The sequence below is a fragment of the Ammodytes marinus genome (genome assembly GCF_949987685.1).
Source record: "Ammodytes marinus genome assembly, chromosome: 11".
Taxonomy (NCBI): domain Eukaryota; kingdom Metazoa; phylum Chordata; class Actinopteri; order Uranoscopiformes; family Ammodytidae; genus Ammodytes; species Ammodytes marinus.
The window spans coordinates 30,104,428-30,122,827 of NC_137215.1; the positions used below are offsets into that span (position 1 = coordinate 30,104,428).

Below are 18,400 nucleotides of genomic sequence, written 5' to 3' on the forward strand. Positions count from 1 at the left end.
GTGGTTATGCCAGATGAACAGGAAAAACAAACTGTTAAATGCAATATGACATTGTCATATTAGCTATCTGATTTAGGTTAATTTTGGGTCATTTTACCCATCATGGCAACAGTTGTCCCCCCTGAGATTATTGTCAGGAGCCGCCACTGGTTGACATGCTTTTCTGCTGAGTAGAACGAGTAGAACATCTTCAGTCAGCTACTGCCCAGGCAGCCCAGCATCCCTTCCCACAATGCAACGCGCATCTGTCATGGCTGCTCACTGATGCCACTTGCTCCACATGGGTGGAAAATAAACGTGTTTATCTCAGATTGAGAAACACAGAGTTGTCTCGTTGACACATTGACTCGTGTGAGACTGTGCTGGCTAAAGGCAGCAGCTCGTGCTCTACTGTATTAGCAGTCAGTACCCAAAGGCGCTACTGTGTTAGCACCCGTCCCATAGGCGCTCAGTCATGCCGCTGGACGTGGAGGTCCCCGTCCTGCGAGGCTTTTTAACGGCGGAAGAGGCGACGGAATGGAAGCAGAATATTTTCACTACTGCAGGTAAAACACCAGTCAGTATTTTCTATTATTTCGCCACCTAACTATAATGGTGAGCAGGCTATGCTATTTAATGGGAGCTATACAATTGGCTTCACTGACAGGTTGTGGTCGCTCAAGCCAAGTGAAAGTTAAACGTCGTAGTTAGCGAATTTTCGCCGTTGTTAACTCACTGTCAAGGTAACGACACTGTTGTAGTCCGTACTAGTAACGTCCAGTCCACTGTATGCTAATGTAATGACATGGTTATAAATGAAAGCTATGCCTGCAGTGCCGCTTTAGCTACAATTCATTTAGTAACGCAGCCAACGACGATACGTGCCCCTGTCTCTCTCGTGCGAATGTCATTGGAGCTCGTCTCAAGTTTTGGGCAACATTACCAGAGGTCTCCCTCATCATGGGACATGATGGAGTCATGAGGTGGTTATTGATAGCCGCTGGAAATTATATGAGTGACTTTGCTATGCGGCATACATTCTATACATGGCTCTATGTTAATTAGAATAACATGGCAACTTTAGTAATTAACATCGGCTAACGTTAGCTTCAATCTTCACTCAACTGAATAATACCGAGTAAGATTCAGTTAGCTCTTGCTTATTGAGCTTTACACGGAGAAAGCTGTTTGGACAATTTAGACGTCAGTGCACCTCATGGACCGGTGCACCTAGGCTAGAATGCTGGATCCTCCCTACGAGACTTCTTCTCGTGCTCCCGCCTAGTTTTGTTTCGACTTTGGCATGGCTTGCACTAACTAACACCTACACAGATAGGCTACACTTGATTATTCAATGTGCAAACTAACTGTGCTCTCTCTCTCTCTCTCTCTCTCTCTCTCTCTCTCTCTCTCTCTCTCTCTCTCTCTCTCTCTCTCTCTCTCTCTCTCTCTCTCTCTGTCTGTCTGTCTGTCTGTCTGTCTGTCTGTGACTCTGAACTGTCATATTTCAGAGACCAATATTGCCAAAGCAACATTCAATTCAAACACAGTAAGGCTGTAAAAAGCTGAAATAATATCCAGTGTTCATTCATACACAGCCTAGGCTCTGTGAAGCGGCCTGTGGTGGGCCCCCTTTGAGTACATACCTGTTCTCCAGAATCACCGACTCCACCTTTTTTAATCAATTACAGTTTTAAATATTCAGAACATTACATTTATATACAGAGTTTGGCAAGAGTGTAAAAATTCAATATATTTAATTTATATGTTTAATTTATTTATTGGGTTTTCAATTTTTTTACAACAAGAACACAAACAAAGAACAACTGTCTCCGGGCTTGATTGAAATCAAAATATATCACACAAAAAAAACAATAAACTTTCTCATAAAAATGCGCACAAATAGACAGTTAGAAAAAAAAAAGTTAACGCTGCTTAGAGGGCTGTACAAAAGGTTGTGTTTTATCAACCACAATCCACCCAAACCCACCCCCCTCCCACACATCAATTGTTCCCATCCCCAAACGATGGGAGCAGCAGTGCAGACTCCGACAGGAGCCATCTTCAAAATGAAGCTTTCGACTTTAAAGCTAGAACTAACAAGTAGAATTCTGCAGAGCATTAAAGCTTAGCTATTGCTCCGGTAAACTGTACAAAAAAATAAATAATTTAAAAATTGAGCACATCTATAATAGTCTTTTGGCTTAGGCAAATGGCCCCAAATAAATATGGCTATGGAGAACGAATATCAACTGTGGAATAACTGAACTGTGTAAACAGTGAACAGAAGAGTTGTATGAAACGGAAAACTCACATGAATTAACAAATATTTGAAAATATGGCTGCAGCTTTAAATGTACGGCTGTAAACATTATAGAAGAGCCGTTAGAACGCCACAGCACGCATATAGGGGCAGATAGTATGCGGTAACAGCACACACCCCCACAAAACAAAATGAACACCATCTGGACATAGTTTATCATTTGAAATGCACGTAACTTTGAGTGTCGCCATTGTATACAGCCTGTATCAAATAGGCAAACACCTGCACAATCAGCTGTGTAGCAAAACACAGACGCTAACTAGCAGCTGCACTTCTGCCTTCTATAGCTACAGTGTTACCTCTCATCCAGTGGATTAAACGTCCTTAAACAGTGTCTTTATGGGAATTTGGGGGGCTTGTCGATGTATTTCTGCGCCTCCTGAGGTGAGTTTATCCACTTTCTGGCTCCATCGGACATCGTGACACGGAGTCACGCTGGGTATAGAAGCGCAGGTCTCAGTCCCAGTTTGTAAAGCTCTGCCATGACGTCCCGGTACTCTGCACGCTGGGTCTACACCTCGGGGCTGTAGTTCTCCACAATCCGAATAGGCTTGCCGCGAAACTCGAGCTGACCCCTCCGTCGTGCCTCTCTGATGAGTAGATCCTTCATCTGGTATCGATGCAGGCGCAAACTGACTGGTCGCGGTCTCTGGCCGGGAGCAGGTTTAGCTTCGAGGGAGCAGTGGGCTCTATCGACTTCTGGGGGCTCTGGCAACATCTTGCAACGCGTTTGAGACACACGCGACCACTCTGAGACTATTTTGAGACTAGATTTGTCGCACACTTTTTTTGAACATGTTCAAAATTCAAGCGACAGGACTGCGCGGCTCTGCGACTCATGCGAGGAAATGGAGACCTCCGCGAACGTTTGGAGACAGTTTAGAGACTCCCTCGCGAATGCAGTCTCCAACTTGTCGCAAACAGTCGCAGCCCAGTGAGCTAGGGGCTTTAGCTTCGTGTTGTCACCACGCAGAGTGGAACAAATGGTCTCGAGGTCGCTGACACACTGACCCAGGTCCTCAGCAGAATGCTCCAGGAACGAGAGGCGTTGACCATGGTCCTCCACTGTCAGTGTAATCTGGTCTAACTTTGCGTCGAGCTCAGTGCCTTCCGGAGGTCCTCAAGTAGTGTGGTTATCATTATCTTTATAGCCCCCAAGCTAACATTAGCATTAGCATCCTCTTTTTCACTCGGAGTCGGCTTTTTACCCTTAGAAGCCATTTAGAGAGACGGCTGTACTTCTCTAAAGGAGTGTTTGACAGAAACGGAAAAAAACTGAAGCTGTTTTGGTGTGATAGTATGAGTGCGGAATGTTATAAAAAGGTAGTTTACCGGAGCTCACGCTTAGTGCGACCACTCCATCTAACTCTCAAACCGGAAGTCCAACAAGTCAATATATTTTGCAGTTAATTCTGCACATTGCCTTTCACAAGCAATGAACAAAAGCCCCTCATATAATAAAACTTACTATTGTTGTTTTGAAATGAGAAAGGTGGCCAGTCAAATGACGATTAGATGAAAAGTCTGTCATTTGTCAGACTGCAAACCCCTACATGAAATATGTTTAATTGTATTTTAATTTGAGAGGATTTTCACTCTAATAATTAAGGTGATATGAAAATGAAATGTAGCATTTATGTTGAACACAATCAAAACTGCTGGAACACTATATCTGGTTTTGGATACCGTACTACCTGCACACAAAAATATGTTGGCGGACTGCAGTCGAATTGTATGCAGCAGGAATGCAAAATAGGACTCGAAATTATTTGATTTACTGGCATACACACATAGTTGGTGTAAACACACACACATATTTATTTATTGATTCTTATGTAGGGGGCCACGGAGACACACATACAAATACGTTTAAAGGGATTGAAAATTGGATACCACCAAACCATAATGCCTACTAAACATCTGCATGCTAGGGTTATATCATGACATGCATAGTGATACAGGGAATCATCCCCTGACTCTGCAGAATGCCTTATAGTTGTTCATTTAGATATTTCATGGTTTTGGCCATTGTATAGGAAAGATAGCAGGTCAGAGATTGTGTTATGTAAGTGTAAATGCTGTGTACAATTTGTCAATAGTCAGATGGAAGATGATATGAATATTCCCAAAGCAGCAAAAGAGATGGCTTAGTATTTGTAATCATTTGAAATACGGTATATACTGTATATTTGGAGAGATTTGTAGCTGACATTGCTTCTCTGGCATGACATATTTCTTATGTCAGTAGTATTCACATTTTGTGTGTTTATACAAAGACTGTCATGGGGACAATTTGGACTGTTTGTCATGTTGTCTGTGATGACGCTCAGAACAGCATCTATACTCTCTGTTCTCTCTCCACTGGGTTGAACACAAAGCAATCCATGCTAATTAACCCGGCCTAGCCAGTCTCCCTCTTCAAATAAAAAACATATGAAACCAAGCACGCACACGCACGTATGTACGTACGCACACACACACTGTACGCATTATCTGTAGGTAATTGTTCAATAAGCTCATTGACCTAATGAGAATATTGAGTAAAATGAAAAATCACTGCAATATGAGAAAAAATGAGTGGAGAAGAGATGGATGGATTATTGGGAAGTTGGCTGGAGCTTTTGGGCTGAGTGTAACGCTGCCTGACAGTCTCCGTAGTGAGCCTGCTTGGGGAATTGGACAAAACACACCAACACAGCGGTTTTCTCTCTGTGCTCTTGATTAAAAACAAACCTCTTTCGATTAAGTTGCGTGTTTTAAATTCAGTTCACACTGCACAATTGTAATCAGATTATTACCGTGTGATTGTTACAAAGAGAGGCACCATGGTCTCACTCATTTATTCCAGATGTCCTTTAGTGTACATATCATGTTTAGGTGAGACACTGCAGGGATACACATGTTTGTTTTTTCAAGCACTGGTACACATTTGAGATTTGTCTATTTTGCTTTCATAATGACGTAATGACTCTTTCTGACCTATCTCTGAATTTGTTCACTCACTCACTCACTCACTCACTCACTCACTCACTCACTCACTCACTCACTCACTCACTCACTCACTCACTGTGCAAAGAAAAGAAAATCTAATAACTATTTGGTATCTTGATTCTTGCCCTATGAGGCAATTATATAGATTATTAAAATCACAATGCCAAGATTAGATATCAGTGTTCTTTTAATCAAACACTTAAACTCTGACTCTCCCTTTGATTAGTTTTTTAATCAATTCGAGTTTGGCATTGTTGGCATTGTTGTCACCTAAATTTAAATATATGAGAGCAAGCCGCTGTAGAGTGTGTTAACTTTACCAATGGGAAGTGTTTGGTTGTTGCAGAGGCAGGCCCTCTGCTGGAGGCCCTGATGAAGGGGGAGTATGTCTCGGTGATGCTCAGCCCCCAGGTGTCTGCTGTGCTCACTGGGGATGGAAGCTGCGCTGATGGGGAGAACATGGAGGCTTACCTGGAGAGACGGGTACTGCTCTACTTGACTGCTGGCGCCAACAATGACCGCACCAACAGGTACATACAGCAGTTGGCTCAAATTGCAATTTTTTTGAATGAAACGATCAATCGTGCAGCCGTACAGAAACAATCTTAAATTGATTTACATTCATTTAAAGGTGGGGTCAGTGATTCTGGAGAGTGCTTTGTCGACAATCACTTTTTTGTCAAAATCAGTGAATATCTCCTCAAAATCTGCTTCCCGTCCGAACTGTGAGTGCACTGGAAAAACATCTGTTGTTAATACACAGCCTAGGCTCTGTAACAGGTATGAAAACAAAGGGAATGTCAAACAAAAGCAGGCCCACCATAGCATGTTTACATGCCTGTTTTCAGAGCCATTGGCCATGTGTTTACACCAGAATTTCTTTTAGCGCACTCACAGTACAGACAAGAAGCATATCGTGGGAGATATTCACTGATTTGACAAAAAGGGATTTTGTAAAGAAACATTCTCCAGAATTGCTTATCCCACCTTGTTAAGTGTAGAATTCACTTTGACATGATTTGTGACTGAAAAGGGGGATAACTAATTGTGATTTCAGTAATGGCAGCTACCCATAACAATAAGGGTGGATAGTTGTGAGCAGCTGAAGTGAGCCCATTCATTTAAATCCACACGTTGACCCTGATGCTAGGTGTGAGGGTGCGGAGCAGTTGAACTTAGCTCACAGCTTTTCTCGAGTGTTTTTTTTTATTCTCCTTTGACCCAATCTATTTTTTTGTCATGAATTATTTATTTTTAATGAGGACAGGTTAGCATCTCTCCTCTTGTCCTGGTGGGAAAGCAGTCAGCGAGTGAATGTTAAATCATTACAGTGTTTCCCCCAGAAAATGTCTTAGTCAAGGTGGTCACTGTCCCGGGACATGGGAGGCGCAGCGTGCCGCGGCGAACATTTTGGGGGTATTTTGCTCAAAGATGCCAATGCGCAGTAAAGAAATAAACTTGAATACAAAAATTCAACAGACACTGACCTTACAGTTATGCAATTTTGTTTGCTATGTGCAGGTACAAATGATGTGCAAACATGCTGACAGTACAAAGCACAATTAAAGAAAACTTCTACTGTTTTGGTGCAATACTATACAGACACACTAAATACAAATAATGGACCATACTCTTAACATGTGTATGCACATCAAAGTGAGAATTCAACTTTTTAAAGTTCCTTTTTGGATGGGGGCTGTTGTGCGATTATTGTGGACAATAGGCCTACTGTGATGCGATAGCCTATAATTCATTAATGGTTATTTTGAGCCTACTTGCTTGATTTCTTTTTAAATACAGAGGTTATTGGTCGTTTTGGAACATGTATTTCCCAATTTAAAACATAAAAATAAAGCAGCATTGAAAATTCAGAAAATAAATCTTCTTGTCCTACACTAGCATGCTGTTTGAAAAATAACTCAATAGTTGAAATAATAAATACAATGTGTTTTCCCCTTAAAATGACTAATGCATTTCAAAGACAGTAACAGTGTGCACTTCTGTAAACTTACTGAAAGGTGCCTGGGCCATCACTCTCATGCATTCTTCAAACTTTTCTCTGCCCTGTCTGAGCTGATAAATAGGTTGTGTTGCCACGGTGATGTGGAGTCTTAAACTATTCTAGCTTTGCAGAGCACTTCTTTCTGTTCAGCTAAATATATCCCCATAGAACTGCACTGCGTTTATTATCGCTACCAGTTAAATGTTGGTTTGCTTCTGCTCGTTTAACTCTCCCGCGTACATGCCGTAGTCGCGCGCGGTGAGGTACGGTCGCGCGCGCAAAGCCGCAGACACAGAGCAGCTGATAGAGAAACGCTTGGAGACACGTGCTTTTTACCGCAAATTGCGGCCTTTCGCGCAGTTATGACCATGCACAAGCACACTTCGCGCTTGCTAGTACATTAATTGTGCAGCACTAAAAAAAAAATATATATACACTCAACAAAAATATAAACGCAACACTTTTGTTTTTGCTCCCATTTTTCATGAGATGGACTTAAAGATCTAAAATTCATTCCAGATACACAATTGTACCATTTCTCTCAAACATTGTTCACAAATCTGTCTAAATGTGTGATAGTGAGCACTTCTGCTTTGCTGAGATAATCCATCCCACCTCACAGGTGTGCCACATCAAGATGCTGATCTGACATCATGATTAGTGCACAGGTGTGCCTTAGACTGTCCACAATAAAAGGCCACCCTGAAATGTGCAGTTTTGTCTCACAGCAAAATGCCACAGATGCCACAAGCATTGAGGGAGCGTGCAATTGGCATGCTGACAGCAGGAATGTCAACCAGATCTGTTGCTCGTGCATTGAATGTTCATTTCTCCACCATAAGCCGTCTCCAGCAACTTCGCACAGCCATTGAAGAGGAGTGGACCAACATTCCACAGGCCACAATTGACAATCTGATAAACTCTATGCGAAGAAGATGTGTTGCACTGCATGAGGCAAATGGTGGTCACACCAGATACTGACTGGTTCTGAGTCTCCAGACCCCCAATAAAGCAAAAAAATGCACATTTCAGAGTGGCCTTTTATTGTGGACAGTCTAAGGCACACCTGTGCACTAATCATGATGTCAGATCAGCATCTTGATGTGGCACACCTGTGAGGTGGGATGGATTATCTCAGCAAAGCAGAAGTGCTCACTATCACACATTTAGACAGATTTGTGAACAATGTTTGAGAGAAATGGTACAATTGTGTATCTGGAATGAATTTTAGATCTTTAAGTCCATCTCATGAAAAATGGGAGCAAAAACAAAAGTGTTGCATTTATATTTTTGTTGAGTGTATATATATATATATTTTTATTTTTGGTCGGTTGGTAGTCAAGGCGGGGGGCTGGCGTTGCTAAGGCGGCCGCCTTAGCTATAAAGTGTTGTGGGAAACACTGCGTTTGCCTCATAGCATAATTGCCTAAATCATATTTACTCTACTTTACTTTTACTCTACATCTACTCTACTCTACACTTTTCGTTAGCCCAATAGCATATTTGCCAAAGTCATATTTTAAGGCTTATAGAGTAGGGTAAAGTAGAATAGAGTAGATGTAGAGTAAAAGTAGAGTAGAGTAAATATGATTTAGGCAATTATGCTATGAGGCTAACTAAATTCAAGGCTCCTTCTCCTCCTCCCCTCATCACTAGACCCTTTCCCTTTCTTTTCTCATCTTCTATCCCATTCTCCTCCTAATGGAAAAGGCAGCAAAGCATGTCACTGCTCGCCGCCTCTTTAAAAGAAAACCTGTAATTAATTAAGCGAGGAGTGAGGTAGCAGCTAGAGAAGAGTGTGGGCCACGGTGCCTTTCTAGAAACTTGTTTTTGTATATCCGTCAATAGTGTAAAATATTTCTGAGTCCTGGACACCTTAAAGTATTTTACTGTATCTCTAGATATCATCGCTTCTTTTAAGTGTTATCAATAAAACTAAAAATGTTGAATAATTCCTTTAAGTCGTGTGTGTGTGTGTGTGTGTGTGTGTGTCTTCTGCATGTCTTCTGCATCAGGGAGCTGGCGGTTCTGGCCATGGCTGTGTCTTGCCTCCACATGTTTGCCCAGAGTAACTGGACTGGTCCTCCGGTCTCCATCCAGATCTGTGACCTGCTGCCTCCAGCCCTGCTCACCTCTCAGGTATGAAAACTGATCTCAAGTCAGTCTCTCTCTTGCCTCTGAGTTCTATGTGTAACGGATAATGTATAGCCAACGGTTCACTCTCAAGAAATGAACACAGACAAAGGTGAACAGGAGCCAGATTCACAGCTTTGAAAAGAAAAAAATCAAATCATTGTCGCTGTGGTCAAATGAATTGTGATTTAGATATTATTCATTTTCTTAAAGACCTATTTCATTTGATTATCACCCCGTTTCCTATGTGTATTGATTGCATATTATATTTTATTATATATTTGCACCATGGGCCAAATATTGAATAATGTTCATTGCTGTGCTGTATGTGGTAGAAGATAGAGCTTCATTTTTACGATGCTGTGTTGAAATGAGCCAGAGCTCAGAGGAGCTGTAGAGGGGTGGTGTAAGGAGAATGGCCCCAGTAATGCAGCCTCTCTGGGGGCATAATTACTCCAGGTTGAGGGAGATTGCTTCCCCACCATAGGCCCAGCGGTGCTCACAGCAGAATACACACACACACACACTCACACACAGACACACACACGCAAACACACACACTGCCATTATACACCAGGAGATGGGGGCCATTTCTTTGATCAAAGCGATCCCTTTGGCATCGCTAATATATCTGCGAGCTTGTGTTATGAGGAGATCATCCATATACATTCATGACAGCACAGGTTGAAAGGGAGGGCAAACATGGCACTGCTGATGGGTTTATTCTTGGGAAAATATAATTTTTTTTTTAAATCATCTACTTTTCAAATAAATTTCATATGGATTTATTCTCTTAATTAGGGAAATGCTATCAGTTGATTGATCACCATGGAGAAGCAGCTCATTTGTACAGCTTAAAATGATTATTGTGCTATTTGTACTGTATCTGCAATGAGCTGCAAATGTTTAAGCAAATCATACAGTGTGTTTTACATATGCTCCCAATCCTAATCCACTGCTGGCATTGTGCATACTGCTGGCTCACTGGTGCACTCTTAATGGCTTACTCTGACAGTTGAATAGAGCGTATCTTCAATATTATCAGTTATGCCTTTCCTTTTCCTACTATGACATGTCAAAATGTCTGCTTCAATTATGGGTGTTAGATTTTCTTAGTGATGATTCTAACCATATAGCCTAGCCTCATTTCCACTGCACGGTTCAGTATGGCACGCATTTGTTTGCGTTACCCCTGTCAAAATTTGGCAAGGGTACCAACATAAGCGAACTGTGCCGTACTTATTTTGTCACCCTTTCGTTGGGGTACCAAGCCGTCCCAACAGTCATTTCTGAACGAGAGCTGTGTGTAATCCCCTCGGCAAGAGTGGGTTTCTTGTGTTTGGAGAAAAATGTCTGCTCGCAGGTCTTTGCTATCATGTCATGATAGTAACGTAGCTGCTGCAGCCAGCGCTGTTCAACAGCTGTGACCCACAGACTGTGACACTAATGGCGCTTTTCCACCGCATGGTATCAGCTCGACTCGACTCGACTCAACTCGCATTTTTGGCTTTTCCACCGCAATTTCATGGTACCTGGTACCACGTAGCGGCTGCTTTTTTGGTATCGCCTCGCTCTAGGTTCCAAGCGAGCTGAGCCGATGCTAAAAGGTGACGTCGGCAGACGGCCGGCCACTGATTGGCCAGAGACTATTGTCTGGCCAATCAGTGGCCAGAGACTACCGGCTTCATTCTGTTGTTTATTCTCCCCAACTCTCCGGGACTTTTGAGTGTATTTACGCCGCGTGCAGCCTTCTCTGGCTCTCTTTCATTTGATTTGCATCACAGATCTGAATTTATTTTCCATATATTCGCTAAGCTCACCCGGTGTTGGTTGTTGGGGAAGTTACTTATCATACGAGAGGAGACATGTAGGGCAGCTAGCAGCTAGGCTAATAGTAGCCAGCTGGGACAGACATGATAGCGAGCGATTACATTACAAGCCTCGGACTGAACTGATTACCTCAATAAAATATTCAGGCTGAGACACGGCTTGCATTTGAAAACACGTATCCTGAAACAAGCACTAAACAGTCAACTTTATCATGCCCGTGTTTACGTGCATAGGGATGTACGTGGTGCATCCCTACAGCTGACTGTGTGGCAGAGTCACACATCGGGACAACAACCATCCCTTTTAATGGCCCGTAGCAATATTCTTCTACTTCTTTTAGCAAACAGATACAAGGGGGGTATTTCTTAAACATTTTTCATCCGTGTTTTTGGCGGTTGGTTCAGTTAATAGTGCAACAACTGCTCGCAATTTCTGCTCTGCTACTTTGCTCCGGAGTAGGCTTTCAGCCCCTTACGACGACCCCGCCCACGTTCAGCAGGTACTATTTGCGGTGGAAAACGACCCGTGCTGCTACCAAACCAAGTTGAGTCGAGTCGAGTTGAGTCGAGTCGAGCTACATTTGCGGTGGAAAAGCGCCATAAGGTTTCAAAAGCACTTGCCCATAGGGCAAGTACAGGTAATGTTTTACTTGCCCGAATGTCATGTTCACTTGCCCAAAAAAACTGTTAAACAATGATATATGTAGGCTAATTAAATTGTACATTTTAGCGAACCGTATCTCTTAAATGCAAACACAGTTTACTAGTCTCATCCTGACCACATACAACCAACAACAATTCATATAAGCCTAGATATCATGACATCACACTACACCAAGCGCTTGGTCCAGCTGCAGCATCGTAAAAGGGCCTCTTTTTGCCATGCACCTGGCCTGGTTTTGGCTCAGAAAACTCAGTCTAGCTCAGAGTCAAGCTGAATGTTAGCTTCCACACAAAAGTGTTCATAAAAATGTAACTTATTTTACTTATTTAAAACGGTCACATTGTGCGAAAAAGTGATAGTCTGCCATAAAATGATTAAAGTCCACCATGTTAAAGCTATTGCCCAGTTATACTGTAAGTAGGGAGGGGGATCATTAATTTCTATTCATATTGATACCATTATAAAGACTCCACAATCCAAATCTTTATTGATACTTTTCTATTATTTTGTTAAAAGAGAACTGGTATTATTGCTTTAATTGCTTATAAGATTAGAAGAGCTAAGGACTTTAAACAGGTCATAATTCCATATTTAGGCCTAGTAATAATGTTATATTGCTGGGGAAACAAGTTTTTCACCCAAACTGTATTATTCAAGCTTCTCACGAAAAACTTAAATTTCTTTTTTTCTTGATGTTACATTTGAACACATCATGATGTCATTTTATTGACCTGTGCCTAATAATCATTTTACTGAGCCGACCTGAACACATCACATTTGAACCGTTTGCGATTTTTTTTTAAAGCCAACTAGTTCTTATCCTGCAGATTTTAATATGGATTTAAAACTATCACATTTTTTAACTGCGGGACTTGCTACACAGTCTCTCGTTTGCGTTTGTTGATCACCGCTGCTTTGAATGAATGATGAGACGGTGCCGAGCCCGTCTGCAGCGGCAGCGACTCAGCGGACGGATTTTATTTATTTATTTATTTTTGGAGACAGAGTTGAAGCGGGTTGAAGGAGTTTCTTCAAGACAGTCGAAGGTACAACACTTTTACAGTCTATGATGCAGACCAGTGATGGAATAATTTGCCAAAGTAGGCCTAATTAGTTGAAGATGACCCGACTCTACTCGATATTTAAAATTACATCATGTGACCTACTGGACTCCATAGCGGTATCGATAAGCTCAAACGTTATTGATTGAGCTGCTCAATAGTAAATATAGCCGATCTATTTTGTGTGAGTTAGCGGGGAAACAAATTGTTTTGCGGACTCTAAAACACATGAATAAATAGCTTAGACTACTGACAACTCATCTGAAATCCACTTGCCCGGTCGGGCAACCAAAAAGCAATATCAACTTGCCCAAACATTATTTTCACTTGCCCCGGGCAAGCGGGCAAGCGTTAGTGTCAACCACTGACAAGCCAGACCTAGGGTTACCGTTCCGTTCCAAACCATGCCGAACCGAACTGTGCTGCTCAATGTAAACGAGGCATGGTATGTTATTAGTTTCTTCTGTAACCACAGCTCCTGATTAAAAGCCCCCCTATCCAGCTGTAATGCAGAAATGAGTAGAGATGATGATTGAACTAAAGACTGCATATCTTTGCCTGTGATCCCCAGACCCTGACTGAGGCTATCCACTCAGCCCTGCTCCTGGATGGGGAGTGTGTGTACAACCTGGTGGGCCAGCCCTTCCTCCTCCTGCTGGCCAGGGTCATTCTCACCCGGTGCTCCTCTGAGATGGACAGCCTACAGGTAGGACTGGCATTCTCTCATTACTCTAACTGATGGAAGAAACAAGTTAACAGTATGCATTGTGCATGGGATTCCAACAGATGTTTCATCAGGACCCCAAAGCTTGAGGACTGGTGTGCCTTGTGGCTGAATAGTGCATAGACAGTAACATATTGTGTATAAGAAATCCAAAATGACTTTCAGCACATTGTTAATTTACTGGTATTCAGTTAACTAACACTTGTTCGTTATATGGATTAAAAATTAAACAAGATTTTTCTGATATTTAGTTTTTTTTGTTTTCAATTAACATTCAAAATAAAGTATTTTTAGGATAAACCATTAACAAGACTAGATTATTTGACATGCATGATAATTTTCCCTTTAACATGTGTTGTGCCTCAAGGAACTTTAATGTTAACAAACTAATTAAAGTTATTTAATATTTAGATCGAAATAAACTGTTGCACTTACAACAAATAGAGCTAAGATGTAAAAAAACAGAGTAGTTATCATATTTTCAACAGGAATACACACGATCTAGCATCCAATAGCGCCATTATACCATCCTGGTTATTTGGTCAGTGGTGAACAGAATAGATTTTCCCACTATGCAGGATATTGCTAATGAAAGTCTCCAGGCTTAACGTCAGAGCTTCTGTATATATTTTTTTTAATCATAACCTTCTTTGTAAATTCTCATTTCATTCATGGCCTGACATGGTTTTGTCATAAATTCTTGAATATTCTTATTGGTTTCTTCTTTGTTCTTTAAATGTCCTTTTTTCAGTTGCTGCCCTGGTGGGTCTTACGCTACACAAATCTTCACCAGCAAATCCTGGAGGCTTGTTCTCCACAACTCCTGGACTTGGCCCAGTGCAGCATAGACAAAGGTCTGTCAACAGCACTATAATGTGGCCATCCCTTGGGCCTTTACCTCAGGGCTGTACAGTGCGACAGTTTTGATCGCATTTGCTACTGAAATTGATCACGTGCGATGATGAATACAATTCCACTCGCACGAGTGCGACAGCTTGCTAATGAGCAGATGCTGTCCGTCTGAGACACAGAGGAGTGCTGCACAACACTGCTTAGAGGGCTCTACATTAACACTCTCCAAATTCGGGTAAATGTAGTCTTAGGCAAGTAAGTTATTGAGTCCACCCTCCACTTTGGCTGGTGAAAGATGTGTGCTCGGGACCTGTGCTTGTGCGGCGATTAATACACTTCACCAACGGTAATAACCGGAAGGAGACGACACACAGTTAAGTTAGCGCGTGTGCAAACAGAACATTTCCTGTACGCCTTCACATTAAAAGCCTGTTACTAGCCAAACGTGAGTTGACTTTTATTTTGAAGCCGGTAAGAACAAGAAGTTAGCGCTTCACAGCCCTGCAGTGCGCTAGCTTGAAAATCAACTGCTTCAGCTGCAGAAAGCAGTCAACAGTAGTCTTTTTAAACAAAGTTTGAAATAACTGATAAGCCACTGAAGAACTACTCCCAACACATTCACAACAACCTATTTAACTTATTCCAAATTTTACCAATATGTATAGGCCTACTTATTTATTTAATAGGCTATGTTTAATGTTTTAAAGTTTGGTTTTAATTAACAGAAGGACATTTAACAAAAAAATATATTATTATGAATATAATAATGATATGTATATATACAGAAAATATATAGATATTAATTTTATGGGGAGAAATAATTCTGAATCAGCAAAAAATTACAATTGGCAGGTTAGATTTTTTTGTCTAAATTGCAATCAGTGCACCCCTATTAATTTTTCTACAATTATTACTGCACACACTAGGATATGATATTAATTGAGAATTTCAAATAAGACCAAGATGACGGGCTAAAAGGTAATTAGAGCGAAATGCATGGGTTAAGGTTATGCAAGTTTTCGATCATACTTTGTGTGCTACTGAATTTATTTTTGTGCTACTGATTTTTTTTGCTTGCTAGCACCAGTGCTACCACCTAAAAAAATAAGCGTACAGCCCTGCTTTACCCGCATATTGTTCATGGTGTATGCCAATTAAAACCAGATTGTGTTATCACGCACTTAGCAAGAAATTACTCAATTCTACATTGGAGATGTAATTGGTTGGCTGTTGCTCCTGCATCTCCAAAAAGCTTTTTATTTGAAGTTGAAAGTTACTTTTGAGTGTTGATTTGATATGGCTATCAGCAAGAGTTTTCTGAAAAGTTCAGTTCATGTTTTGATGCAGACTATAGAAAATGAAAGCTGTTAACTCTGGGCTTAATATTGTAGTTGGTTGATGATTACCATTTACACAGCCATTAGTTTCAAACAGGACCACAGTGCAATGAGGAAACTCATTTAATTCTAGGTTAATTATCTTAATCAAGTTGTTTGTGTAATTATTTTCATTAGCATGTTACTGTGTGGTTTAGACTTAACAGTCTGTGTCTATTCTCCTTTTCTTTTTGTTTGTGTGCCCTTATCAGAGGACATTTTAGATGTTTATTTCATTATTGTTTGCTTTATCTCATTGTTTGGGATGTTTCTTGCTGAACGTTATTGTTTGAATGTACAGGGTGAATTAGTTTGAGTGCAGTGTGTTGTGTGATGGTTAATAGTGTGAAGGGTTAGCAGTATGTGCTGGCTACAGAACAGCCCTGATCCATATTCCAGAGGAGAAGCTGGCAACACAACTGCATGCAGATCTGTTTCTCCCCTGTGCTACGCAGCAATGGATAGGTGCTGCTATGATGTTTAGTTTGAGATTTTGCTCACTAGGGACAGTACTACTGACTCACCCTGCGTTCCAATCCCCTTACTTCCCTACTATTTAGTATGTCAGAAAGATTTAGGATGTCCCAATACATGCACCTCAATTGTATTATGCTGAAAATGCATAAATGCACCACTAACTCTGATAGCAATTTGGAGTATTCGTCTTTATTCTTGACAATTCTCAACATAATGAAAAAAAAATGTTCCTTTCTGATTTTTCTCTCCTGTGGCCCTAGAACTCTTCTGTACTTTAGGGGCCACTCACACTAGGGCCGCGGCCCCGTGCCCGAGCTCATTTGTATACTAAAGTCTAGAACGTTTGGCTAGTGTGACCACGCCATCCGTATTCCAGCACGGAACAGCCCCTTGGCCACGGCACACTTGGGAGAGATGTGCCGTGGCCAAAGTACAGATGCTAATGAGATGACACGCGCACAAACAAGTGCACAGGCGGCATTCCTGACGTGAATTTATTAAGGATGCTTAGTCCGTTAACGTCCGCTGCCTTACTAGTCGGCACCAGAATTGCCCACCACTTGGACTTGTAGCTACATAAAATGTGTGAGAATGAACGTGTGTGTAGGCCTAGGTGTGGGCTAATAAAAGAGGGAGAGAGCTAAATAGGTGAGCGCAGAAAGCAAAGCAAAAAGGTTTTCGTGTTTACTCACGTTCGTTAGATGATTTTTTTCTTTTTCCTCCCGTCAGCTGTCATAATACTGCTTTTACGCATGGCGGTAGAGACAAATCCAAAACACACAGCGGGACTCCGCGGCCCGGTAATAAGGAAACAGTAGCCTACGCTAAGGTTTAACAAGAAACTTTATAAAGACACTTAAAAAAACGATCTCTGCCCATACAAAAAGTTCTGACTTGGATTACTTGATGGAGCGATCGATGTGTATAACCATCTGGTACGTATGGTCTGATGACAGGCCGTTATATTAATAATAAACAGCGTGCTGCACAAATATGAGACTGTCCACCGCGACCTATTACGTCAAGGCTACATTTAAAAAAACAATAGCTTAAGGATTCTCGTTGCTCTAATGTGGAAGTGGAATATATAGGGATGGGAATCGAGACCCGGTTCCTCTTCAGAACCGGTGCCGAGTCTACCAATTCCTTGGAATCGTTAACATGCCTGCTTAACGATTTCACTTATCGGTTCCGCTTGTTGCAAATGTGTCATGACTTGACACTCGCGCTGCTTTGTTTTGGTTCAGAACACAGCAAACATGGCGTTGAGACAGAATCTCTCTAAATGTTGGTTGTTTTTCACTTGAAAAGACGACAATACGGCCACTTGCAACAATTGTAAAGTTTCCATTTCGTCAAATGACACGCGCACAAGCACGAGCGCAAGCGAGCAGACAGCGATCCTGACGGTTAAACGTTTAAATGTCCGCTGCCTGTCTAGTCGACACCAGAATTGCCCATTGGACTTGTACATACAATGTGTGAGAATTAACGTGTGTGTAGGCATATGTGTGGGCTAATAAAAGAGGGAGAGAGATAAAAAGGTGAGAGCAGCATAAAGCAAAGCAAAAACGTTTTCTTGACCGCTGCCTTAAGCCCCGCAGTGTTTACTCACGTTCGTCAGCTGGTTTGTTTCTTTTTCCTTCCGTCAGCTGTTCTGCTGCCTTTACGCACGGCGGGTCGAGACGAACCCAAAACAACAAACAGCAGAACTCGGCGGTGATAAGGAAACAATAGACACTAGAGTTTAACAATAAACTTCATAAAGACACTTAAAATAACGATCTCTGCCCATACAAAAAATACTGACTTGGATAACTTGATGGAGCGATCGATGTGCAAAAACCATCCGGCACATGTGTCTGATGACGGGCTGTTATATTAATAATAAACAGCGGGCGGGCTTATAAAAAAGGAAGAGAGATAAAAAGGCGAGAGTCTTTTTCTTTTTCCTCCCGTCAGCTGTTTTAATGCACCCTTTACGCACGG

The 18,400-nt window shown here is 41.6% G+C and overlaps 1 protein-coding gene across 1 annotated transcript in view; it reads left to right on the plus strand.

The window, feature by feature from the left end:
• Positions 1 to 255: 255 nt before the first annotated feature.
• ttc27 (tetratricopeptide repeat domain 27) overlaps positions 256 to 18,400 on the plus strand; it is a 72,543-nt gene continuing 54,398 nt past the window's right edge. The window contains exons 1-5 of the mRNA XM_080036275.1: positions 256 to 545; positions 5,640 to 5,823; positions 9,311 to 9,434; positions 13,554 to 13,688; positions 14,458 to 14,560. Coding sequence (XP_079892401.1) covers positions 455 to 545; positions 5,640 to 5,823; positions 9,311 to 9,434; positions 13,554 to 13,688; positions 14,458 to 14,560 — 637 coding nt within the window. The 5' untranslated portion in view covers positions 256 to 454. The remainder of the gene's footprint in view (positions 546 to 5,639; positions 5,824 to 9,310; positions 9,435 to 13,553; positions 13,689 to 14,457; positions 14,561 to 18,400) is intronic.